This window comes from Sus scrofa, chromosome 8 (assembly GCF_054392235.1).
Source record: "Sus scrofa isolate SSC_HxYL_T2T_F1_AM1 chromosome 8, Sscrofa_HxYL_maternal_Yorkshire_Landrace_v2.0, whole genome shotgun sequence".
Classification (NCBI taxonomy): domain Eukaryota; kingdom Metazoa; phylum Chordata; class Mammalia; order Artiodactyla; family Suidae; genus Sus; species Sus scrofa.
The window spans coordinates 83,143,101-83,168,616 of record NC_139390.1 but is presented as its reverse complement, the minus strand read 5'-3'; the positions used below and the strand labels follow the sequence as shown (position 1 = coordinate 83,168,616).

At 45.1% G+C, this 25,516-nt stretch overlaps 1 protein-coding gene and 1 long non-coding RNA gene across 11 annotated transcripts in view; one reads left to right on the top strand and one right to left on the bottom strand.

Moving 5' to 3' along the window:
* The first annotated feature begins 15,473 nt into the window (after positions 1 to 15,473).
* Positions 15,474 to 16,370, top strand: LOC110262138 (uncharacterized). The gene is made up of 3 exons (XR_002346732.2): positions 15,474 to 15,562; positions 15,955 to 16,011; positions 16,271 to 16,370. It is a non-coding gene; the product is annotated as an uncharacterized LOC110262138 (long non-coding RNA).
* A 3,939-nt stretch (positions 16,371 to 20,309) lies between these two features.
* The window catches only part of FBXW7 (F-box and WD repeat domain containing 7), a 217,359-nt gene continuing 212,152 nt past the window's right edge, over positions 20,310 to 25,516 (bottom strand). For all 10 annotated transcript variants that reach the window (XM_084972655.1, XM_021101502.2, XM_021101503.2 and 7 more), the window contains 2 exons: positions 23,569 to 23,779; positions 20,310 to 22,252 (listed from right to left, as the gene is read on the bottom strand). In XM_084972655.1, coding sequence (XP_084828781.1) covers positions 21,984 to 22,252; positions 23,569 to 23,779 — 480 coding nt within the window. In that variant the 3' untranslated portion in view covers positions 20,310 to 21,983. The remainder of the gene's footprint in view (positions 22,253 to 23,568; positions 23,780 to 25,516) is intronic.

Here is a 25,516-nt window from a genome sequence, read left to right as displayed (position 1 = left end):
TTTTTTTTTGTTCTAGGATCTCCTCTGGGATCCCACGGTTCTTTTAGCCATTGAGTCTTTTGGGCTAAATTTCTCAGCCTTTCCTTGTTCTGTTTTCAAGCTGTTGTTGTTTGTTTTCTCATTTTATGGCTGTACCCAAAGCCTATGAAGGTTGAGATTGGACCTGAGCTGCAGCTATGGCAACTCTGGATCCCTATCCTCTGTGCTGGGCTGGAGATTGAACCTGCACCTCCACAGTGACCGGAGCCGCTGCAGTCAGATGCTTAGCCCCCTGCGCCACGGCAGGAACAAGAGTCTTTCCCTGTTTTTGATGACCTTGACAGTTTTGAAGGGTACTGGTCAGGTGTGTTGCAGAATGTCCCTCAACTGGGTTTTGTCTGATGTTTTTCTCATAATTAGACTACAGGTTTTAGGATTTTTGAGGACGATCACAGAGGTGAAGTGCTGTTTTGATCATTTATCAAGGGTACGTATTATCCATGCACATGACTTAGCACTGTTGATGCTATACTCGATCGCCACCAGGCTGAGGAATTATGTGTCAGGTTTCTCCCCTAGGAAAGGGACTCCTATACCCCTTCCCATGTCTTTGGAAGGAAGTCACTCTGTGCAGCTCATTTTAAGGAGGGGAGTTATGCTCTACTCCCTGGAGGACAGAGTAGACAGTAACACACGAATTATTTAAGATTCTTCTGCACAAAAGATTTGTCTCTTCTCCCCATTTATTTTTTCAATTATTTTTTAATAGTAGTCTGAACATATGGATATTTACTTTATACTTTCAGTTATAATCTCATGCTACTTTTTTTTCTCTCAAATTGTTCCAACTTTGGCCATGGGGGGGGGGTTCTTTCTATTGGCCTGCTCCCATAATTGATGGTGTTTTGCTCTGTTTTGCTTTTCTTTCTTTCTTTTTTCGGGGGGGGGGGGTCTTTTTAGGGCCTCACTGGCAGCATATGGAGGTTCCCAGGCTAGGGGTCGAATCGAGCTATTAGTGGCTGGCCTACATCACAGGCACAGCAATGCCAGATCCAAGCCAAGTCTGCCACCTACACCACAGCTCATGGCAACGCTGGATCCTTAACCCACTGAGCAAGGCCTGGAATCGAACCTGCATCCTCATGGATACTAGTCAGATTCGTTTCCGTTGAGCTACGACAGGAACTCCTCTGTTTTGTTTTTATGACTCCATCATTACTTTCCAGCAGTAAAAGATGAGATCTTTTTCTTTTTTTTTTTAACTACAAAAAAATAAGCAGAAAAGTAAAGAGAATAGTATAAAGAAACTTCACACACTCATCTTTTAGATTTAACAACTGGTAACATTTCTGGACACACCTACCTCATCTGTTTTGCTTTTATTTTTGTATACAACAAAGATTAAAAAAAAGAAACATAACCACAATATCACTGTCACACCCAACAAAAGTGAAAGCTAATGCCTGAAATATCACTTATTACATAGGTCAGAGTTTATTTTCCTCTGTTTTTTTAAAAAAAGCATTTTTACAGTTTGTTTAAATCAGGTTTATGATGGATTTGGCTCCTTGCATCTTCAGGTGTTTAAGATGATCGTCAGCCTTCAGCGTTTCTCGAGGAGGGGATTAAGATGGCGGAATAGAAGGACGGGAGCTCAACTTCTCTCCTAAAAACAACAAAATTCACAACTAAAGGCTGAGCAATCTCCACCCAAATGGAATGGACACCTTAAAAAAGATACCCTACACCAGAAGAAAAAGAGGAGGCCACATCAAGAGGTAGGAGGGGCGATTTCATGATATAAACAACCCCATTCCTCCTGGGTGGGAAGCTCTACAGACTGGAAACTAACTAGTTCACAGAGATTCACCTACAGGAGTGAGAGTTCTGAGCCCCACATCAAACTCTCACGTGTGGGGATCCGGCATGGGGAGAAAGAGCCCCGGAGCATCTGGCATTGAAGGCCAGTGGGGCTTGTGTGCAGGAGCTCCGCGGGACTGGGGGAAACTGAGACCCCATTCTTAAAAGGTGCACACAGACTTTGACGTGCACTGGGTCCCAGGGCAAAGCAAAGGCTCCATAGGAATCTGGGTCAAACCTGACTGCAGTTCTTGGAGCACATCCTGGGAAAACAGGGGTGAACGTGGCTTGTTGTGAGGAAGGGACATTGAAAGCAAATCTCTCGGGAATATTCATCAGTTTGCCTGTCTCCAGAGGTGGCCATTTTGGGAAAATCTGGCCCCACCCGTCAGTCAGCTGCTGAGAAGCCCCAGGGCAAACACCAGTCCTGGTGGGATCACAGCCCCACTCTTCAGTAAACAGGCCACCTAAAGACCCCTCAGGCACACAGCTGCCCCTAATCCCACCAGAGACTAAGCCCCACCCACCAGAGGGATTAGAATCAGCTCCACCTACCAATGGGCAGGCATCAGCCCCTCCCATCAGGAAGCCCACAGCAAGCCCCCCCATTCCGACTTCAGCCAAAGGGGGGCAGACACCAGAAGTAAGAGAGGCTACCACTCCATTAACCTTCAGCGTTTCTCATTGACTAGCGTTAGATCCAGGAGCGTAATTACATTTCCTCCAAAGTTACAAACGCTATTGAGGACGCCTTCACCCTGCCTCAGACTTTTCATTTTGATGGAATTTACCTCCAGTGGAAATAGGACTTTCCAGGACCCATGTTCGGAGAAGGAAGGGAGGGGCCAGGGCCGGGGCTGTGGCCGGGGGGGGGCCACAGAGGTTGAAGCCCATGAGGAATCTCAGCCTGGGACGCGGAGAGCAAATGCCAGGGGACATAGAGGTGAGCTGGTATTTTATGAGGGTTGTGATTGTTTTCGCCAGTGCTCTGGTTACCAATTCTATGGTTTTTTATGGACTGCCCCAACTCTATTTTTCCCATAAGACCTATTATTTTTTTAGCGTGCCATTTTGTAGAACTCAGGGGTTTTAGCCATCTATGTATGACGATAGAGCAAAAATGCCAGAACATCTTTAGTGAAAAGAATAATAGGGAATCAGGGTCCTGGAAGTCTCAGAACGTTTGGTGTCCATATGACCAAGGTGCCTCCTGTCCCGTTTCCACTCTGCAGCTCCCCCGCGGTCTTCCTGAAGGAACTCTGGGGTCAGTGGCCTCCCTTGTGGCCCCCCAGGAAGGGATCCAGGCTGGTGACATACCTAGCTTGGGTCCGCCTTGGTGCTCAGGTCGATCCCCAGCTTCCCTTGCCTCTCCAGGTTCTGCATCATGTGTGCGCACAGGGCCCCTCCTCAACCAGAGCTGCAGGACTCATTTCTTTTACAAAATAGGGATCAGCTGCCTATCGGATGCCCAGGACAGGAAGCTGAGTGCCACCATCGGGCATGGAAGGGCCTTCAGGAAGTGTCAAGTGATGGTGATGAAACCAGGCACTGACGGATGAGGCCAGGCACTGACAGACGCAGCCCAGGGAGGAAGCAGCTCGCATGCTGGGTGCAGCTGTTCCCAGGCCAAAGGGCAGATAACAGGGCTGCTTGGGGAATTTTTGTAAGGAATCAGACATAGACCCGGAGAAAGGACTGGGGGGGGGGGGGGGGCGGGGTTGGGCACTCAAGGCATGTGGAAGTTCCTAAGCCAGGGACTGAACCCGTGCCTCAGCAGCAACCTCAGCCGATACAGAGAGCAGACTTGATCCTTAACCTGCTGTGCCACAGCGGTAACTCCCAGAAAGGACTTTTCATCTCCCTTTTCGCTCTACTTCATTCCGTGCCCCACCCCTATCAAGTGTTTCCACAATGATACAAAGGCTTGGTGAAAGGATCTTAAGAGCCATTGAGAAAACTAAATTTAAAATATACACTTTATCAAACAGACAAACATAAAAACGCTTTAGCATGCTTGTAGGAAGAGGGGTATTGGGTGGAATCAAGCCAGCATGAGCTGTCAGAGGTCCAGAAATCTGTGATCCGGCCAGGGCAGCACACCCCAGCTCCTTTCTGTCCCAAAGACCAGTGGGTCCCACCCCAGGGGCCTCCTTTAGGTGGAGTCAAGACACCTGGGCGTCAGGTCGGCTTCTTGCTGCTTTGGGGAAAGGTACCCAGGGAGTGCCCTGTGGTCCCGTGGACTGGAGAAAATGAGGGATCTCGAGATCTAGCTAGGGTTTCCTTCCCAGGCCAGGGGCCTCCCTCCTGCCCCAAATTCCAGGATGGATTTCTGGCATGGTCTGGGCCACGTCCCTCCAGATTCCATCCTGGCCATGGCCCCAACCCTCAGGGCTCCAGCGAGTTTCTGAAGTTCTTGACTCAAACAGGAGTGGGAGCAGGCGTGGAAACCTCACTCCTCAACACCCAGAACGTGGGACCGCGACCTTCTTTCCATTGCTCACACCTCGCTCTGTCCTTGGGATCCCTCGTTCTTTCCTTTCCTCTCCTGCTTTCCCGAATCTCCACTTCCTCCATTTTTCCAGACTTGCTACTCCCTCCCTCAAAAATCACGTCCCGAGCTTCTCCCTGCGTCTTACACCTTTCCCAGCTTTCAGAACTTTCTAGAACTGGGCAAAGAGTGGAGGGCCAGCTTTAGTTTCCTTCCCAGGTGGAGGCGCCACTCCAATCTCTACCCTCTGATTGGGTGACTGCAAGCAAATGGATGACGTGCTTCTGTTCGCTCATTGGTGAAACAGAGATAAAACCCACCCACTTCCCAGACTCACTATAAAAAAGGGTTGCTTGGCGTGGTTTCATGCCTTATGTCGGAAACAACTCCTGGAGCTGTTGGGTTGGTCCCGTGTCTGATGAGATGTCTCTTCCCATGGGAGTTCAGTTCATTTGTTTCCTGAAAATTTGCTCAGGTCATTTGTTTCCAGGAACCCACGCCTGGTAGGGCGGCCCCCAGGGTGTGTCAGGAGTTGGCGAGAACCACGGTTACTTCTGGGCAGCCGGACAGGGAGCAGTGTTTTTTCTCCACATCAATTTTGCTGAAGGATGGCGGGCCCTCCCCTGCTTCTGTCTCAAGCTCGGCAATTCAGCGTTCACTTGGTAAAAGTAGCCTTTTTATTTATTGACTGGCAAGATAAATGTATCAACCCATTCCGGTTCCTCTACAGATAAAATGGAGGTAAAACCCAAAAGGAAAATTAAAGCTTTAATGCAGCCTTGCCAGCTTCTGCTTCATTTCATTGTAAATTGAGTGCGATCAAACACAGCAGCAGCAGCAGCCTGCGGAAAGCAGCTGTATAATTTTCTTTTGTGCAAGGGCTTAATTCTGAAGTAGAAGATTCTCACCGAAGAGAAGTCTGACGAGGGTGGATGGCTTCCGTACACTAATTATGTCTTCCTTGATATCTTTGGCTTGAACTCTAATTTGCTTACAGTTTAATGAACATCAGTTTCCGCAGCGAAATATCTAAGTACCTGGGAGATTGACTACTTGGGCAGTCAAATGCTCTCACTGCCAACACTAATCTTCAAACCCTCTGCATTCTCAACAGACTTCTAAAGGAGAGTGGCTCTTTAAAGGCTGGCAACTCTTTTTTTTTTTTTTTTTGGTGCTAAACCTGCAGTACATGGAGGTTCCCAGACCAGGGGTGGAATCAGAGTTACAGTCACCTGCCAACACCACAGCCGCAGCAGTTGCCACCTACACTACAGTTCATGGCAACACTGGATCCTTAACCCGTTGAGCAAGGCCAGGGATAGAACCCACAACCTCATGGTTCCTAGTCGGATTAGTTAACCACTGTGCCACGACAGGAACTCCGAAACTCACTTTTGAGCAGTAACTGTACACTTGAATTAAAAGTCATGATTGGGCAGGAGATTTGGGTTGTGCTGGTGAATTTTTTTTTTTTTTTTAAACAAATGGCTTTCCTAGTTTAGGTACTGGCCAGAGTTGCCAGCTTCCATCATTTTGCTGGATGCAAAAGCTGCACGTTTTATGGCTGTTTGTGTTCCCCGATTTTGATTTCCCCAGAGAGTCTCCATTGCCTTCTTCAGGGGTTTTTCTCTTCATCTCTGAGAATTTAGAAAGTGAGGAGCAGTAGGGGCAGGAGAAGGAGTTCCTACCTGGACCTTGTGGCTCATTTCCAAGGTCTCATCCTCCTAACATTTTCTTCCCGGAAGGGTGACACTGAGGCTCTTTTGATGGCAGATGATCTGGCTTTATATAATTATAACAGATAGTGATGATGTGTTTCACTTTACTATGACTTCAGTAATTTTGACAAAGGACCACTTGGGTGAATGACCCAGAAGTCATTTAGATGCTGATTTGGGGGTCTGGGATGGGGCTGGGAGTCTGCATCTCCCTGGGAGGGGGCCCCACTTTGAATTTCTTTCCCACAATTATTCGATTTCATCTTCATGGCAACCTATGAGGTAGATACGCTTTTCCAGATGAGGCCATTGAGATGCAAGGAGCTGAAGGAACACACCTGAAGTCACCTGGCTGTTGGTGGCAGAGCCTGGATTTGATATACTTCAGTCTGACTCTAGCCCTAACTCACAGCTACTGGACGCACCTGCTCTTTTTCAGTGCATGCACTTGTGAAAAGAAAGGTAGGGAGTGGAGTTCCTGCTTGGCCCAGTGGGTTAAGAATCTGATTGCCATGGCTTGGGTCACCACAGAGGCTCAGGTTCAGTCCTCAGCCCAGTGCAGTGGGTTAAAGGATCTGGCATTGCTGCAGCTGTGGCATAGGTGGCAGCTATGGTTCACATTCAGTCCCTGGCCCAGGAACTTCCATAGGCCGAGGGTGCAGCCATAAGGTAAAAAATAAATACTTTTTAAAATGTTTAAAATAAAAAAGGAAGTGAATTGGGTATACTGATCTTCATCCAGAGAGTTCTGTGATGAGCCCTTGTTAAACTGGCTAATAAGCCATTTCTTCATCATACTGTCAGGGTTTACATCTGTCCAGTCCTGGCTGAGCTGCCATGAGGATGTGGTTCAGCCCAGAGCTCCCCTCAAGGCAGGAGGAGTCAGCCTAATATCATACATCATGTCTAGTCATGTCTCCATAACACTTCCAGTAGCATCCCCAAAGAAACCACTATTCTTTTTGATGACTTTGGATCAGATCACCCAATGGGATGGCAGGCAGAAGAGGTCAACTTTTGCACCTCATTTAAAGATTCCAAACAGCACAATGTACCTCCTAGGTGTTGCTTCTCCATTTTGTTGAATGAGAGTTGGGGCCCAAAAGGAGAATCAATAGCATGTGGTAGTTAAGGTTGAACCCAACCTGCCTGGGCTCAAATCCTGATGTAACTGGCTGCTGTGTGCTTGGCTAAGTGGCATGATCTCTCAATGCCTCTGTGTTCTCACCTGCAGAGGAGAGACGATGATAATGATAGTATCTACTGTCTGGGAGGAAGACATTTGCTTCCACTCTTCTAGATTCTTTTGTCCGGTCTAAGAATTAAACTGAGATGAGAATGATGAACACGAGAAAAATCACCCAGAAGCTGAATAACATTTACACATGAGAGAGACCCAGGAAAGCTGAGGAAGTCACCAATATGGCCGAAGCCCCCATCACAAATACCATCTGCAGCTAAAGACAAAAGAGGATGTTGGGGCTACTGGTCTGGGATTTCAAATTCACATGGGGATGGAAAAGCAAATGTCTGGTAAGTAAACATGAGCTGGGCCATGCAGAGACACTGGGACCCAGACACCAATTTCTAGGCCCTGCCCGAGTTTCCCCACCACACCGAGCACATATTCTTTGCAGATCTCTCTGGAGATAGCTCTATTCCTGAAACAGGTCCTCTGTGTAAATTCTCTTAGGCAGTTAGAAAGAAGGTCAAATTTCCTCCTGAGTCTTTTGGACCTTGATTGTTTTCTGCTTGAAATAATCTGCATGCCAGAGACATTTGGGTGGGGGGGGGGGCAGGTTTTCCTCCCATACACCCTCATAGGCTTATTGTAAAAATTACATGAACTAATTCACATGAGGTGCTTGCCACAGGCTAACCTTCAAAAATGTAAGCTGCATTTTTAAACAAGGACCTGGAATAACCTTGCTAAGATTGTCCCCTGAAAATGTCGGTGATGTTTCTTTTTTCTGTCCATATATTTAAGGCCTAGTAGCTAATTTTACTGATTTTTCCCAATAGGAAATAACGGGGAAAGGACCTGCCACTTGGCACTCTCTAAGCTACGGCATCTAGAAAGAATTGACAATACAAATAGTCTAAAGCAGAGAGAGAGGAAAATGTACCGGCGGATGTTAGTGCCTGTATGAATTATATTTCTGTTTACACACAGGAGTCTTGAGGCCGACCCTATTAAAAAACAAAGTTCAAGTGAGCAAACTTTAAAGATCTTATTGGCTTTTGGCTCTATTCAACAATTCATGAATTGGGTGGCATTCCATCTAGCAAATAGAAAGAAGCTTGGAAGAGCTGTACCGAATGAAAGGCTTGTATAGGCAGAAGGAGACAGGTGCAGAAGTTATTCTAGCAAAGAATAGATTGTTCCAGGCAAAGTGTCCTTCTTTTAGGGGATGGGAGGTGTCTATCAGGTGAATTACCTCACTGGTGCTGACTGGGAAATTCCAGACTGACTGGTTAAGATTACTTTGTGGAGAGAACTGCAACTACAGTTAGAGTAGGTGTTAAGTCTCAGTTTGCTGGTTGGACTTAGCACAAGTGACTCCATTTGGGCCCTGTTGTCTCTTTTCTAACCAACCTCTCCTTTGACTGTAGCTGTGCAGAGGTGATATTTGCTGAGCTCAGTTCCCATGCTTTCAGTGCAGGACTGAAATGCAAACATACTTGTAAAGTGGAAACACACTTTTATCTCCTAAGGGCCCCATAATCAAGGCAAAAGCTATTACTTGATCGCATAATTAACCTTAGGAATAGAAGTGTAAACAGCACAATTCATGAATTTGTTAATTGGTCTTCCCTGCTACTGATATTAGCCCAAGTTGATCTGTGGTTCTCCTCTGTTGATTATCTTAAATGGGAAGTTTTCTAATTTGGATTTCTCCAGGGTAAGCAAGAGAAGAGAGTGAAGTAGGAGCTTTTGCACAATTTGAGTACATTCTGTAGGTAAGTGATTTTTTTTTCCCCCCTTAGAGATGATACACCTTGAAGGAAGCCACTCTCCATCTTAGCAGATTTGGACCTCTCTCCAGATTCCTGTTCTGTGACTGATTAGCCAGATTGCCAGTCACTAATGTGGGAGGCCACCCCCCCTAGGCAGTGGAGACATAAAACAACCAGTAATGCTCATTGGCAGTCATGCTTTCGGGACTCTGAATCTCAGTCTAATTTAGTTCTAATTTATTTTCCCCATTGCAATGACTCCTTAGCCGAGTGGAAAAAAAGAGAAACACTAGGGTGTATGTAGGCTCAGGGTGGAGGGTGTGTGTGTGTGTGCGTGTGCATGTGAGAAAGGGGGCGGCAGGGGGTGCTATCAGGCGTGGGAGGCTTTTTCAAGCACAGTACCAGAATCCCTCTCCTAGGAGTTTTCAAGAATTGTACTCACCAAAAGCAAAGGATTATTGGGGTTCTGAGAGAAGAGGAAATATCACATTTCTCTCTTTGGCTTTTCTTTTCCAACAAGACACACCTGTGTGGGAACGTGGGCCACTTTCCAGGAGCAGCAAATCAATACTAAAGAGAGTCTTTCATTGGAGCCATCATTATGAAGCAGAATTGCTTAATTGAATTAGACCCTGGGCCTCGGATGGCGGCTTTAATTTAAAACAAAAACTTCCCTAAGAGTGGTGATACTAGGCCTAATCTGTTCATACCCTCTTAACCTTCCTGGATACATCTCAGGAAGTCACTGATGACTTCAGAAAACCGAAAAACCACCCAAACAAACAGCTGATTTCAATTGTCCAGTGATGGTTAAACAGCTCTCAAAATAGAAAAGCTTGCCAATGGTTCTTCTAGTCGCTTTGAAACCTTCAGGAATCTTGTTGGGTAAGAGTTCAGAGCACCAGGAGTTCCCGTCGTGGCGCAGTGGTTAACGAATCCGACTAGGAACCATGAGGTTGCGGGTTCGGTCCCTGCCCTTGCTCAATGGGTTTAACGATCCGGTGTTGCCGTGAGCTGTGGTGTAGGTTGCAGACGCGGCTCGGATTCCGAGTTACTGTGGCTCTGGCGTAGGCTCCGATTCAACCCCTAGCCTGGGAACCTCCATATGCCGTGGGAGTGGCCCAAGAAATAAAGTTCAGAGCACCAGTCAGAAAGCCACAGTAAAACATACACAAATGAATAGCCCAGGGGCTTGGGACCTGAACAGCACATACTGCCAGGTGCAGACCTGGAATGTCTGTGGCTTGTGGGCTTGCTGGCAACCTGGGATGGGTTCTAAGGGATCAGGTGGCCATAGTCTGTCACATGGTTCTTAGGACTCAGCCTAGAGAGCTGGGCTGACAGCAGCAAGCCCCCCAGCCCCTGCCCCACAAGGCCTCTAAGGCTTACGCTGTTTCTTTTTTCTTTTTTCTTTTTTTTTTTTTTTTTTTTTTTTGTCTTTTTGCTATTTCTTGGGCCGCTCCCGCGGCATATGGAGATTCCCAGGCTAGGGGTCTAATCGGAGCTGTGGCCGCCAGCCTATGCCAGAGCCACAGCAACGCAGGATCCAAGCCGCGTCTGCAACCTACACCACAGCTCACGGCAATGCTGGATCCTTAACCCACTGAGCAAGGGCAAGGACTGAACCCGCAACCTCATGGTTCCTAGTCGGATTCGTTAACCACTGCGCCACGACGGGAACTCCTTACGCTGTTTCTATAGCCCTTCAGAGAGAGCCGCCAGGGCAAAAGAACCCACAAAACTGCTATCTGGTTTGGGGAGCTTTGGAAGGTTAGGGGTAGCTCACAGTGACAGCACGCCTGTCACAGCTGTGCTGGGGACTCAGACACACCCAGACTAACTCACTCTGCACACTTCCCAGGTATGGACATGGGGGCACAGCTTTGGGCTTGGGGGGATCCTGCCTTCAAGCTCAGTGGTCCATTTAGCAGGACACAAGGGAAGTTCTTCCAACTCATTGGACTCTTCTACTGACCCCTCTCTGGCCTTTTTGAAGTTTTAATCTGGAATTTCAAGGGGAAGAAAAACAGAGTTTCCAAAAGAGCTACTCTAGACTGACTTTCCAAAAAAGTTCAGTCATTTTTACTGGGTCAGTGAGAAGTATTTCCAAGAAGAGAAAACACTCGGGATACCTGATGGGAGAATGTGGAAGAAAAACCCCTGCTAGTTAAGCCGAGATGATGGTTTTCCTGGTTTTTCCTGTATTTCCTGTTTTCCCATCATCTCGTCTTAACTAGCAGTGGGATGGATGGCTCTTCTTACCTAGCAGGGGATGGACAGCATATCCTTGGAGCTCCAGGAGGGACTAGTCCCCTTGGTACAGGTGGCTAATTCTTTTAGCTAATTCTTCTGATGGTTTCTCCTAGCTTTTCCTAATATGCTTATTCTCTTCTTAGTTTTTTTGTTTTTTTCATTTTAGACGTTAACTTCTAATGAGGGTAATTGAGGATGTAACTCCCCCAATCCCACTCTCCTCCTCTCCCCCCACACACATCTTAGCGCAATCGTTCAATAGTATTTACATAGTTACAGCTGCATAAATATGGTTTACTGTGGGGCTCCCTGGTGTACTTACTAACTGCTTAAGTTTCTTCCCATACTATGTGGAATTAATAATTATCGTGGAGTTCCTGCTGTGGTGCAGTGGGATTGGCGCTATCTCTGCAGCAACAGGATGCAGGTTCTATCCCCGGCCTGGCACACTGGGTGAAAGGATCTGGCATTGCCACAGCTGTAGCATAGGTCACAGCTGCAGCTCCAATTCAGTTCCTGGCCCGGGAACTTCCATATGCTGCAGATGGAGACATTAAAATAAAAAAGTCTTATTTTTATGTGTTGCATATCTTTTAATACCGTGAACCTTTTAAAATTCTTGGGAATTTATCATCAGATGTCCTGAATACCAAGAAGTTTTTTTCCTCTAAAACTCTATCATGATAGGGCGATGATTTATCATTTCCTTTTGCATTCTTGGGGTTTTTCTCCTAAGGCTCTCCCTGCTCACACACGCACTGGTGGTTCTTGCATTCAAATGTCCATCTATCATCCTAGAATGCCCTTTGCCCCTCTTCTGTGTTGAAATTTCCATTTTCTGTATATCATGTTTTTTTCTTTCATGGTATATTATCTTGTTCTGTTGGACTATATTGTTCATGGCTTCTAAAGAAAGTTTGTGAGAGGTAGTGTGTGGTGTCCTTGGCCTGGAGATGTCTTTATTTTCCCTTTCACTTGGTCAGTCCTTTGGCTGGGTGAACAATTAGAAACTGAAAATAATTTGCCTATAGAATTGCAGACCTTTGTCCTCTAGCAGCTCATGTTGTGCTGTTACTCTGTCCAGAATTCCAACTCTCATTTTTTCAACCCTAATTTTTTTTTCCCTCCACAAGTTTTTAGTGTCTTTAGGTTTTTAGAGTTTTTGGCTCAGGTGCTCCAAACTTTTATCATGATGAATCATGGCATGGGTTTTTTTTTCACTCATTTCTTCAAAAGACCCTGAGCTGGTCATTTCAAAGTAAGGGGTTTCTGTTCTTCACTTCTGCTAATTTTTCTTGCATTAATTTTGAATAACTTATTCTGTGCTGGTTTTTTGAAATAGATGTTAGATGTCTCAGACCAATCCTCTGTCTTTTAGGTTTTCTCTGCTCATTTCCATCTCTTCAATTTCTGTTTGATTTGCTCAATTTTTATTTTCCATTGAAGGGTTTTCTTTTTCTCTGAATTTCTACCACGTTTTCGTTTCCATGAGGCCTTTTAGAAAACTGCATCCCGTTCCTATATCATAAGATGTATATTTTATCTTTCTGAGGATATTAAGTATTGTTCTTCTTGTTTGTTTGTTTCATGGGGGTTTAGTGCAGTCTTTCAAATTGGAGGTCTTTCTCAGAGGTTTGGTGATTCTTGACTCTCTGTTCACATTTAAGAGACAGACACTAAAACACAGAGGAAGCCCTGTGCATTGGTTAGGGCTCCCTAAGGAGGGGTTCCTCCTTTGATTGGGTAGGGAGTCAAATTTCATTGGAGGAACTCGGGCCTTGCTGACCCATGTCAGTGCGCAGAGACACCCTATCTCCCCACCCAGCATTGTTCACTTCTCTGGGGCAGAAGCTTCTGGTATGTGGCTTTCTGTCAGAGGGTGAGGGAGAACTGCAGACTCTAACCATCTCCATTTTCATGTCTGAGCCTCACCCCCTGCCTCTGCCTAAGACTGGGTGCTCATTTTGGGTCTCACCCCCTTCACAGTTCTTGCAAATGGTGTGTGTGTTGTGGGGGCAGCTGCAAGGTGAGAAATCGAGGTAGGTCCCACCCACTCCTGATCTGACATTCAAACCCTCCCCAGGTCTCAGCCCCAAATCTGGCCTTGCTCCACATAAAGGAGCCAGCTCGTTTCCCACTGGGGTCCCCCTCCTGGAGGACACGTTAGCTTGTAGTTTCTCTATACACATCTATAGACCACTCCTTCGTCTGCTTGTCTTCATCTAGAGGTGGTGAAATCTTTGGTCTACCTGGCTCTCCTCTCCTGCTCCCCTTTTGGGATCTTCTCTCTTTCTCTTTCCCTCTCTCTCTCTTTTTTTTTTTTTTTTTTTGGCTTTTGTCTTTTTAGGGCCGTACCCACAGCAGATGGAGGTTCCCAGGCTAGGGGTGGAATCAGAGCTACAGCTGCCGACATAGCCAGAGCCACAGCAATGCAGGATCCGAGTTGCGTCTGCGACCCACACCACAGCTCACAACAACACTGGATCCTTAACCGACTGAGCAAGGCCAGGGATCCAACCTGTGTCCTCATGGACGCTAGTCAGATTCATTTCTGCTGAGCCACGACGGGAACTCCAGGGATCTTATCTCTTTACGTCTTTAATGTCTCTAACCTATTTATTATTTAAGTAGGTCTTTAGAGAGAAAAAGGTAATTGTCATCTTAGACTGGATTACTTTCCAACTCTCTCAGGTTCCTGGCACATTGTGGAGGGTAGTTTGGGCCTTGTGTCCTGGAAGGCTTACAGATCTCCTCTTTAGACTAAGCTTGAGATGATGGCCTGAAACCCAGCCAGCTCCCCCGCTGTGTTAGTGTGGTAGTGGCGCTACTGAAGAGGACCACATTGATTGTGCATCATGAGCCACAACTGTACCGGGTGCTATGTTCTCTCGTTGGCATTCTCAACTTTCTCCTCTGCAGATGATGAAAGAGGTTCAGAATGGTTAAAACAAACAAACAAACAAAAACTTGTAGACTCACACAAGTGGCTGAGAAAGAATTTAAATACAACCATCTTTTTTTTTTTTTTTTTGTCTTTTTGCCTTTTCTAGGGCCACTCCCGCGGCATATGGAGGTTCCCAAGCTAGGGGTCCAATCGGAACTCCGTCTTTCTTGATAATAATAATAACAACAATAACAACAGTAACGATGGCTGCTAACATTTATTGAGGATTTACCCTGTACCAATCACGAGAGTGCAAACACCTGCTCCTGGTTTGCCTGGTGGTTTGCGGGGCACAGAGGCATCAATGGTGACGGATAAAAAGAACTCTTGTGTAACTAAAGTGTCCCTGTTTTGTAAAAGCAGTATTTTTTGCCCCTAAATGATCTGGAAACAGCCTTTCTTTTGTTATACATGATTGTATCCACTTTTCCTATGTTCGCATGGCTCGGTGAATTTCTTATAGAAAGTCCTCTCTTTTGACTCCAATTTGAGTCAAAAAGTGATTCCAACTTCCAGCTGGAAAAGGGGATTCCAATTTCCCAATAAAAGGGGCTTCTCTACAGCCAAACCGTCACCTACATACCATCTAGTACACACGATTCTTCGGTCTTTCCAAGTGGACATCCAGGCTCTTTCCTGCTTCTGTGGCTCTATGTGGCTGCCAGGTGGGCGGATTGGGACTGAGGCTTCATCATTTGTCATTTGCTGGCGTGACCTGTGTGTGACCTATGACATAGTAGGTCTTCCCTTATTTGGAGGCAGTTGTTACATTAATAAAGGGGTCAAGAGCTTGGGCACTGGAGCCACAAGCCCAGGTGTGAATCCAAGTTTTGCTTTGTGTTCTGTTCTTCTCAACTTTTTGGACTTGAGCAAGTGACCTGACATCTCTGTATCCGTTTCCTCATCGGTATAGTAGAACCAATCATGATATATCATGGGATATTTGAGAAGATTAAATGAATTATAAAAGATTTAAAATACCAGTCACCATGCTAAGTTATAATCATGGCACAATAGCAGCAATAACCATATTAGCGGTAATGTGTGCACCCTGCTAATGAACGCTTCCTTTGTGCCAGGCAGGATGCAGAGGGCTCCGTATACTGCGTCTCGTGCAATCCTCAAGGCACGTGACCCATTTACTGATGAGGGGATTCCGGTTGGGAGAGCAGGGGGGGATCTTTCCTGAAACTGAATGAAGCTGAGCTTCAGGGCCCCCCCTTTGACAGGTCCCTGCGAGAGCTGGCGCGCTCGGAGGTACGGGGGAGGAGAAGCAGGTTGCAGTCAGGCAGTCCTATCAGGCAGTTCTGGTAATTGCCTAAGAGATCTCAGAAAAAAGGGATCTGCGTTACCAAGTCCTCGGTGAGTTGGTATAATCTTTATCATTCTAAACGTTCACTTTTGGATCTAACTTCGTAAGTTTTTTCTTTTCTGTAAGAAACCCAAATTTATAGAATTCCCACTGTGGTGCAGTAGGTTAAGGATCTGGTGTCACCTCTGCAGTGGCTCGGGTCACTGCTGTGGCCCAGGTTCCAATCCTCGGCCCAGCACAGTGGGTTAAGGATCCAGCATTGATGCAGCTGTGGCGTAGGTCACAGCTGTAGCTAGGGTTTGATCCCTGGCCCGGGAACTTCCATGTGCCATGGGTGCAGCAAAAATCCCAAAACCAAAAAACAAAACTCCCCAACCCAGATCTGAGCCTTACCAGAGTTGCATGCAGTCTTCATCTCTGTGCCTCATTGTGTCCTTGCTAGATTGACGTAAGCTGTTCAAAATCGCCTTACAAATGGAGAGAATCCTCAGAATGAAAGGTGCGTGGGAGCAGCGGGCCTAGACTGTCTTGCTGACTGTGTTTGGGAAGGCACAAGGGTTTGGTGAATTCCTAACGGGATTCATCAATATAAGTTTAAAAGTCTTACAAGTAACCTACTCCTGATGGTGAATCGTGGTTTGATGTCTCTTTTATAATCTTTGAATCTCCTAGAAAAATAGTAAATTGGCAATGTATTTCTGTGCTCTATTGTATTTGAACCTTTGATTTGCAAGCACGACATAATTTTCCTTTTGCAGAGCATGACTGCTGAAGCAAAACAAAACCCCAAGATAAACAGCCTTCATAGGTTTTGCCACAATAGGTTTTCCAGGCAAAGAATGAGCCATCAAAATGTCCACTCAGTGGTTCCTTGTCCTTAAGAATCCTGGGGAGAATCAGCTCATCTGAAATAGACACTCCGCTACTATTTTTATACCCAATTGCAACCTGGGAAGTTGCCAGGCTTTCGTCTCAGCAGTGAGTCTTCCTAGGAACTGGATTTAGAATTTATTTATACTTACACTTTGGAGAAAGGTACATTCTGAGTCCTTTGAGTGCTGGGTGCTTTTCCTCTTTTTGAAGACCCTTTGAAATGACCTTTTGATATGTCTGGTCTCCTCCACCTAGAAAGAGGAGGCAGCAGAGGAACCAAGCTGGCAAGAACCCCCTGGCTTGGGCATCACTAGCACTAATGGAACGGACAATGAGAGCTTGAACAATGCCACCCCATGCTTGTTTGCAATTCAAATCGATGCCAGGCCCTCCCCGCAAAAGGGGAGCTGGGAGCAACCACTTTGGATGGAACTTAAAATCTGTCTCCCGGGCAGCAGACAACACTAAAATAAAAAGTCTGTGCACCAACTTGTGACCGTGTGGTTTCTTAACGCAGGACATCGTGTGAACACACACCCTTCACAGAGGCCGTTGCTCTCTCACTGAAGAGATAGGAAGTTTCCCTTTGGCCACAACGCTTCATATGGCTCATTCCCTTTTTTTTTTTCTTCATGGATGATGAGCTGAAAGGCTTACCGGAAATGCTATTATGCCTCACTGAGGACAAGAGGCTTATTCCCAAGTTCCAGTACATTCTTGTATATGTATGCTGTGTACACACACACACACACACACACACACACACACACACGCGCGCGCGCGCGCAGCCTGTCTGCATAGCACAGTGAGGCAGGGAACATTAAAACAACCTGCGACAGAAGATTTATTCAAATTCGTTCATCAGCAACACTGAATCACTTTTGCTGTGGGTCGAATCACAAGTGGAGGTTCTCCTAGAACTGCTGTCGGGGGCCCCCAAGGACCATGAGGTCGAATCCTGCTCGCTGCTGCGTCTGAGGGAGTAGAGGCGGCAATGCTAATGGATCTTACTGGGGGTGGGGGTGACGAATAGAAGGAAAATGAATAAAGCTGTGTTGAGAGAAGGCATCCCAAACAATGCACTGTGAGCCCGCTTGTGCTGTGCACAGCTGCTCGCTTCTGGTTTCTATGAACACGGAGTGTTAGGGCTTATAGGATGGAGCCGGGCAGGCGCCGCCAGGTATCCTCTCCACCTGGGTGTCTGTGTTCCACAACATGCAGAGCAGGCATCGGGAAAAAGAGTGTGGAAAACCAGGCTCGGCCCAGGTCTGTGGAAGCTGTGCTTGATCCTATTTTACTTCAGGGAAGAGAACGATACAGGTCTCTGTTGTTATTTGATCACAGCCTCCAATCAATTCAGAGCAGAAAAGAGGCTTTGTACGGACTAGCTCAAAAGGCACAGGAAAATGGCTTAAAAACAGTTAATACAATCAACTAAATGTCAATTACTTCTTGAAATGAAACAAGTAGATTGAAACATTTACTTAGCCATTTGGCCTATAACTTTTGCAAAGTAATAAAATAGTTATGGTCCTTAAATAGCAGTAGGGGAGTTTCCAAGTGTCAAAATTATCAACAATTCCGATTAAAAAAAAAAAAAAAAAAGAGGAAGTAAATTTTCTTTGCTCAGTTCAACAATATTTACGGAGCACCTGCTCTGGGCTTTTATGGGTTACTCCGTGTCCTAATTTTAGTTTCAGTTTCAGGCAATGTTTGATCTTTGAGAACTCGTCCCATCTAAATGTGGGAACTGCCTTTATTCTGGCAAAAAGAGTTGAAAATTCGGTTACATAAGGTGGTGAATTTCCGCATTAAGGAGGCCCCAAGGCAGGGCTCTATTGTGACCTTTCTCACTTCAATGACAATACTTTCATTCCGTTAGGAGCAGATCCACTCTAATAAATTTTATCCATTTATTCATAAATAATATTTAATTAAATCCTAAGTATATACAAAAATCACCGTCAGGTGCTCCAATGTCTGTCTACCTCACAAGGTTTCCCTAAGACTCAACTGAGAAATCTGTGTGGCTCGACTTAAAAAAAGTGAATGGCTATATATAGAGAAATGCTATTTTTATTATAGACCTGAATGAGTCACAGATATAGTCAATTGTTCCCAAATAGAGCAAGTTACCATTATCTGGGTCTATTTTCATTTTAATAGTAGCTACCACTTAATTGAGCTACAAGTGCCATCAGTGCGATACGTGCTTTAAACGTTTCATTTCAACCCCACAAGAACTGCAGAAGGTGGGTATTCTCTACAGACCAGAAGAGAAAACACGAGGCCCAGGAATCTGATGATGCAGCTCCCATCACTGAACAAAACCAAGGTCCGGATTTCCCGACGTGGCTCAGCGGAAACAAATCTAACTAGTATCCATGAGGATGCAGGTTAGATCCCCGGCCTTGCTCAGTGGGTTAAGGATCCGGCGTTGCCGTGAGCTGTGGGGTAGGTTGCAGACGTGGCTCCGATCTGGCGTTGCCGTGGCTGTGGCGTAGGCCAGTGGCTACAGCTCTGATTTGACTCCTAGCCTGGGAACCTCCATATGCCATGGGCGCAGCCCTAAAAAGACAAAAGACAAAAACAAAAAACAAAAAAAACCCAAAATCAAAATGCCAAAATCCAAGATCTGGATGCTGGCTTGTCTGTGAACATGTGCTAATCTCTAACATGTTATTATGGATGGTGATCTTCTTCAGTTGTGCTGTAGTTAAGCCACATTCACATCCTGAGAAATCGAGCCGTTTTAAGACCCCCAAGTAGAAGCACACCTTGTTCTTGATCCCTCTGAGTCATCAAGGTGACAGTGGCCACAGCTCTGGCTCTGCCCGCCTCACCAGAGGCGGCACTTGCCTGCACTTAGAGTCGAAGGCAATTTTCACCTTGTCTTGAACCACGTTGTTTCTCTGTCTTTTCCCTCCATCTGTCACTTCTCTCAGATGTCCCTGGGCTTCTACTGGGCTGTGGATTAAAATGCGAAACAGCCAAAAGAGCTGGAAGGGTCTCTAGGAAGGTGGTTCTCCAAGCTGTGTCCATAACCCCCCTGGTGAACTAATGTGAAGGCAGAGGCTGGGGTCCGGTTCTCGGGTGTGGATGCTACCCTCGGCATGAGGCCCAAAGGATTGCTGCCCTGGGGATTAAGACCACACGCTTGAGGATTGGGGGAAATTTACTCTCCAAGCAGCACCCATTTGTATTTTCAGTCTTTACCTAGGCTTGGACGGCTGGGAGTGCGGTGGGTACACCCGTGGCGAGGACCCTATTTCAGAGGCTACCTAATCTGAAGGACGGAACCACATTTTTTCACTTACTTTATAAAGTACTAGATTTACTAAATAAAATGGCAACCAAAGAGCCCGAAAATACCTTTAAAAATGACCTTTCTCTCCCCCCCAAACCTTATGTTAGTCTGTCAAAATTCTAGGTTTTTTTCTCCTTAAAGGGCATAGGTTAGAATCCCAGTGCTCGGCCAGTTATCCAACACCTGACCCTAGTGAGCTGCAGTCTCATCTTTGAACTGGAAAGAACACTGCCTCCTCTCAGGCACGGGGGGCAGCTTCAGAGAGAGTACACAGAAAGCTCCTGGTTAGCACGCCCCATATGTGGTCAAGTTTTAAAAGTGAATTTTTGATGGGAATTCTCTTTGTAACTACCACAAAAGTTTGGTGGCTCTTTGAGGGACCAGATTTTAGACTTCAACATCCCAGCAGAGCAGAGGGGTGCATCTTCCTGTAATGTTTGCACCTGCTGCCCAGCCTCCTCCGTCTGGATGCAGAAAACAGACCTGGAAGCATCGATTTCTAGTCCACACTCCAGGGGATGCAAGGAAACCAGGGCTTTGCTCTTTCAAATATTGGAGACAAACTCCTGAGTATTTATAATGAAGTGTTACGACCTCCGTGGAAGAAACAGGCATACTAACATGAAAAAACACATTTTATTGCACTTAAGTTATAAGAAAATAAAATTTCTAAGTGAATCAAACCATGGACACAATCCCTTTAAAGGTTGGTTTCCTCCATCATGTCAGGTTGTTACATAACTAAAATTAACCATCTTGAATCTGATTGTTTTAAAATCAGACTATAAATAAAACAAACAAAAAAATAAACAGGAGGAGGAAAAAAAAAAAGATCACCTAAGATACAGTGTTAAACCACTTTCACAGTTCAGCTTGAGTTGTGGCTCTTGGAGAATGAGGCAAACCATCTCTTTCATTCATTTCGCTTGTTTGCTTGTGACGCCTTTACTACAAAAACTGGATAGTTTCTGCTTTGTCAGTTACTCAGAGCAATAAAACTGTAACAGTTGTTTTCCCCAATACTGTAAAACACTAAGACTGACCAGCAACTTTATTTTCATTTTGTGTTTTATATCTTTTTTTAAAATATGTTGTCAGTTTCATCGTGTACGTTCATCCATTCACCACAAGCCCTCAAAAAAGAAGTTTCTCCGCAGAACAGGCGGCAACAGCTCTGTTCCAAGGAATGTGTTTTAATTTTTGCCTAGATAAAAGAAAATAAGCTTTGCACACACTCTCGATTCTTTACTTGCAGGCAAACTCCACTCTTTATTTTCTGAAACTCTCCCATGCTCAGCCTCTTAGAGGCACAGATGGTTCAAGTTTCAGTGGCAAAAAGTCTTTTTTTTTTTTTTTTTCCGTAACCAAACTAGAGCAAATTTGGAATTCAGTCTGGGACTAAAACGTCACAGCAGAAAAAAAATAAAAAAAAATAATTTGCTTTTTTTTTCTTTCTTTCATGTAGCAGCATAAATAAGTTTGGCCACTAGGAGTACAGTACAGGGTGGGACAACGATCCCGTATTTGAAGACCTACTTCTAGCACCAGCATCAAGAATTAAATCCATCGTGGGACTCACAGAACCCAGGACAACCTGCCACCTTTGAGCAACATAGGCGTTGAAGAGTGTATGTGGAAGCAGTAAGAGATTAACAGAGGCTAATACTGTGATTGATTGACATTGGCAATGGTTGGCAAAAAAAAAAAAAAAAAAAAAAAAAAAGCTTTTCATGATAACTGTACAAAAACAATTCACAGTAATTTTTTTTTCTTTTTTAGCTTTTCCACTCCAGAAAAATGACTTTTTGTTGCAGATGCTCTCTAGTCAGAAAGTCCGCCGGTACTGTGTGGATGGTATTGCAGCTTCTTTCCAGGTCTCAGTGGTAGAAGAACAGGCTAGCAGAATCTGTAAGGACGTCTCGGCGTGAACGCTGCCCAAAGACCACTGGAGAAGAAAATAAAGAAATAATTGCACCGGGGTGGATTGAGAACGTCTCATTTTGCAAAGCTGCCCTCAGTCCAAAGTGAAGCCTTCTGCGTGACGAGATGACAGCTTCTCTTGTCAGTTGTGGTTTCTCGTCTCTTCCTCTTTTCTTTCCGAGTCTGTCTGTAGGTCTTTTCTCTCTGTTGCCCCGAGCCAACATCCTGCACCACTGAGAACAAGGGATTTTTTTTCTTTTCCTTTTCTTTTTGCTTTTTTTTTTTTTCTTTTTTCTTTTTTTTTTGGCAGGGGGAAGGGCAGGGAGTACGTACGTCGCCTAGGCGTTGGACAATGCCGTCCTTCCTGCGCGTCACTTCATGTCCACATCAAAGTCCAGCACCAGCAGCTTGGTCTCTTCCGTCCCATTGCGACTACCGACTGCACACACCAGCTTTGTGTTCGAGGCTCTGATCCGCCACACGACTCCCCCGCTCCCCCCACTCTCCAATGTGACTAGGTTGCGAATAAATTCACCCGTTTTCAAGTCCCACAGTTTTACAGTTCCGTCATCTGAGCTGGTAATGACAAAGTTCTTGTTGAACTGTAAACAGGTCACAGCACTCTGATGCTTGTTGGGACCTAGGCAAAACCAAAGGAATGCAATTACTGCTGAGAAACCCTGGCTATGGGTTGGTTACTCTGTCGTGTGCAGAAGCTACACTGGGATACACAAGCAATGAAAGAGGTAAAATGATGCACATCTAGAAACGGTGTTCTGAGGATGTGAGGATCAGCAGGGATGTGAGAGAGTCTGGGAGCTATCTGGAATTGAAACATTAATTTCTGAGGGTTCTGTCTTCCAGGAAGCGTGGTTAGCGACTAGACTGGGCATGCATCTGGTTTTCTGGCTGTGGGAATGAGCGATGCTCTCGGGGCTGATGTGGGCAGACCAGCTGCAGACACTGAGCCTGAGACCTGTGTTACACCACAGGTAGCCCACCAGTCACAGGCAAAACCTCAGGGACACTACTCCAAAATTCTGACAAAGAGACACAATCAATGAGCAAAAAAGCTGCAGTACAGTCCACCAGATGGTCCCCTTGACAAAAACCCCATTTTAAGGGCTATGATCAATAAAAAGAAATTAATTGTGATATAAGAAGTTAACCCTGTTGTGCCTCATTTAATATTAGTGGCTTTCCCATGTTTTCTTCTCCAGTTTAGGAGGCACTGTGGTTCCTTCCCAACTTATTTAAGCAGATGGTTAAAGGTCTAAGCTGAGGCAAAGCAATTTTCTAACAGATTAGAGATGATTTCTTTCTTTTTTTTTTTTTTTTTCAGTAAGGCAGCTCTTTAAAATTGGACTACAAATTCAAAATAAAGTAATGATTCAGGAGTTCCTGTTCTGGCACAGTGGAAACGAATCCGACTAGGAACCATGAGGTTGTGGGTTCGATCCCTGGCCTCACTCAGTGTGTTAGGAATCCGGCGTTGCCGTGAGTGGTGGTATAGACGAGGCTCAGATCCCGAGTTGCTGTGGCTGTGGTGTCGGTCACCAGCTCTAGCTCCGATTAGACCCCTGGCCTAGGAACCCATTGCCACGTGTGCGGCCCCAAAAAGCAAAAAATAAAATAAAATAAAATAATGATTCAAAAAATGAAGAGTACGTTGCTTGTGATGTGGCCAAGATCTCATTCCACATTAAGACTAAGCAGAGTTAATGTACATTTGAGAAGTGACTAAACAATTTTATATTAAAAACACAACTTAAAACACTTTCTCGGGGTAGCCTCATTGTGCCAAGTCAGAATGGAAATGCTCATAAACTTATCGCAAGGAAGTTTCCATATTGTAGGAGGTTAATTCTTTCTGTGACAGAAGAAGCGCTCCATTTCTCTTCTGACTGACAGGCTCCCTTCAGTGAGAACAAGTCAAGGTGGGGAGGCAATATTTACCTTGCAATGTTTGTAAACATTGTCCTGTTTTGATATCCCAGATTTTAACTGTGGAATCTGCATTCCCAGAGACAAGAATGTTGTCCTTGAGTTCCATTCCGCTTGTTAATGACTGATGTCCTGTTAAGGTGTGAATGCAATTCCCAGTCTCCACATCCCAGACTCGGATCGATGTATCAAGAGATCCACTCACCACATGGATGCCATCAAACTGCAACAGACACAGGTTACTAGACCACAAGGGTAGGTACTCTTGAGATTATTTATTGACCTTAATCCTAAAAGGGGAGGGGAGGGGAGGAAGTGTGAGAAACAGCGTATGCCAGGAACAAAATGAGGTACTAGGATAAAGCACAGGCAATCAAGCAAGTCTACCCAGCAAGTTCTTAGAAGCTTCTATCAGAAATGCTCATTTTGGGATTCCTGTTAGGGCTCAGTGGCAATGAACCCAACTAGGATCCATGAGCCCTGGCCTCAATCAGTGGGTTAAGGATCCGGCATTGCCATGAGCTGTGGTTGTAGGTTGCAGATGCGGCTCGGATCTGGCATTGCTGTGGCTGTGGTATAGGCCGGCAGCTATAGCTCCAATTAGAACCCTAACCTGGGAACTTCAATTCGACCCCTAACCTGGGAGCTATCATATGCTGCACTTTCAGCCCTAAAAAGCCAAAAAAAAAAAAAAAAAAAACCCCAAAAAACAAACAAACAAACCAGAAATGCTTTTTTTTTTTTTTCCAGCCAGTGGCTTCAAACTAGATGCAAAAACAATATTAAAAAAAAAAAAACAAACACCTAAAATGAACATATATTCCCATCATCTGGCCACACTGCGATGATTGCTCTTTGAGTTTTATTTCCCAATAGGAAGCTGAAGCTACTGATGTGGCTTATGATACAGGGTGTGCTTATCAACAGCCCCTAAGGCAGAAAAGGGCTAGAGATAACTTTCATGATATTTAAAAGTAAGTTCCATTAAAAGCTGTATGTCAAATAAAAATTCCATTTATAAGAACCCAACGCCAGATAATAATGTTTAGAATTAGAAGTGGCATTCTGATAACAAAACCAAAGTATATATAGTACCTCTTCTCCAGCTTCCCAGCTATACCCCAGGTCGATAAATACCTACCCGTTCCCAGATCTATAATAATGTTGCTACCTCTTTTCTCAATCTAATAGTTTATTTAAATGAGATTATTTTATTCATTATGGGTCTGAGCATATCACAAAACATAAACACAATTGCAGCCTATTCCCTCTCCTCCAAATTCATAAACTTTTCTAAGTTAACAGATATCTTTACTATATGTCAATATTTCGTGACATAGATAGTAATCCAACAGTTAAGACACAAATACCCCAAGAAAAGAACTGTGAGCCTTGGGACTACAGATGAATTTGCTGATCACTAATGGGTAGTAACTGGTAAAGAAACTACATGTAAGGAATAGGTAACACAGCTGACCCTTGCTTGAACAAGTTGAGTTTGAACTGCAAAGGTCCATGCTTACACTCAAATTTCTTTCACTAAACACCTACTACAAGACTACACAATTGGAGATTACTTGGATTCTTGGATGCGGACGTGCAGATACCGAGGGCCAGGTGTAAAGTTGCGTAAGGGTATCCGACTGCAGTTGAGGGTAGGTGGGGGTGAGGTCGGCGCCCCTGAGTCCCATGATGTTCAAGGGTCAGCTATATTTTTGAACTGAAAGTTTTGTCTTTTAGGACCTGAAACAAGACCCATTTGCTAAGCTTGCTATTCATCTAGTTATTTATGGCAAAATATGGCAATCTATTCTGGGATATCAGGTTCAAATGAAAACAAAATCAAAAATCAGTTTCATTAAATTTACTTCCTCATGACTACAAACCAGCGGCCCTGTGATGGTAGCACAGCTCTGAGCAGAAAGCTCTGCTTCTGCCCTGAATGGAGTGGCAATTACAA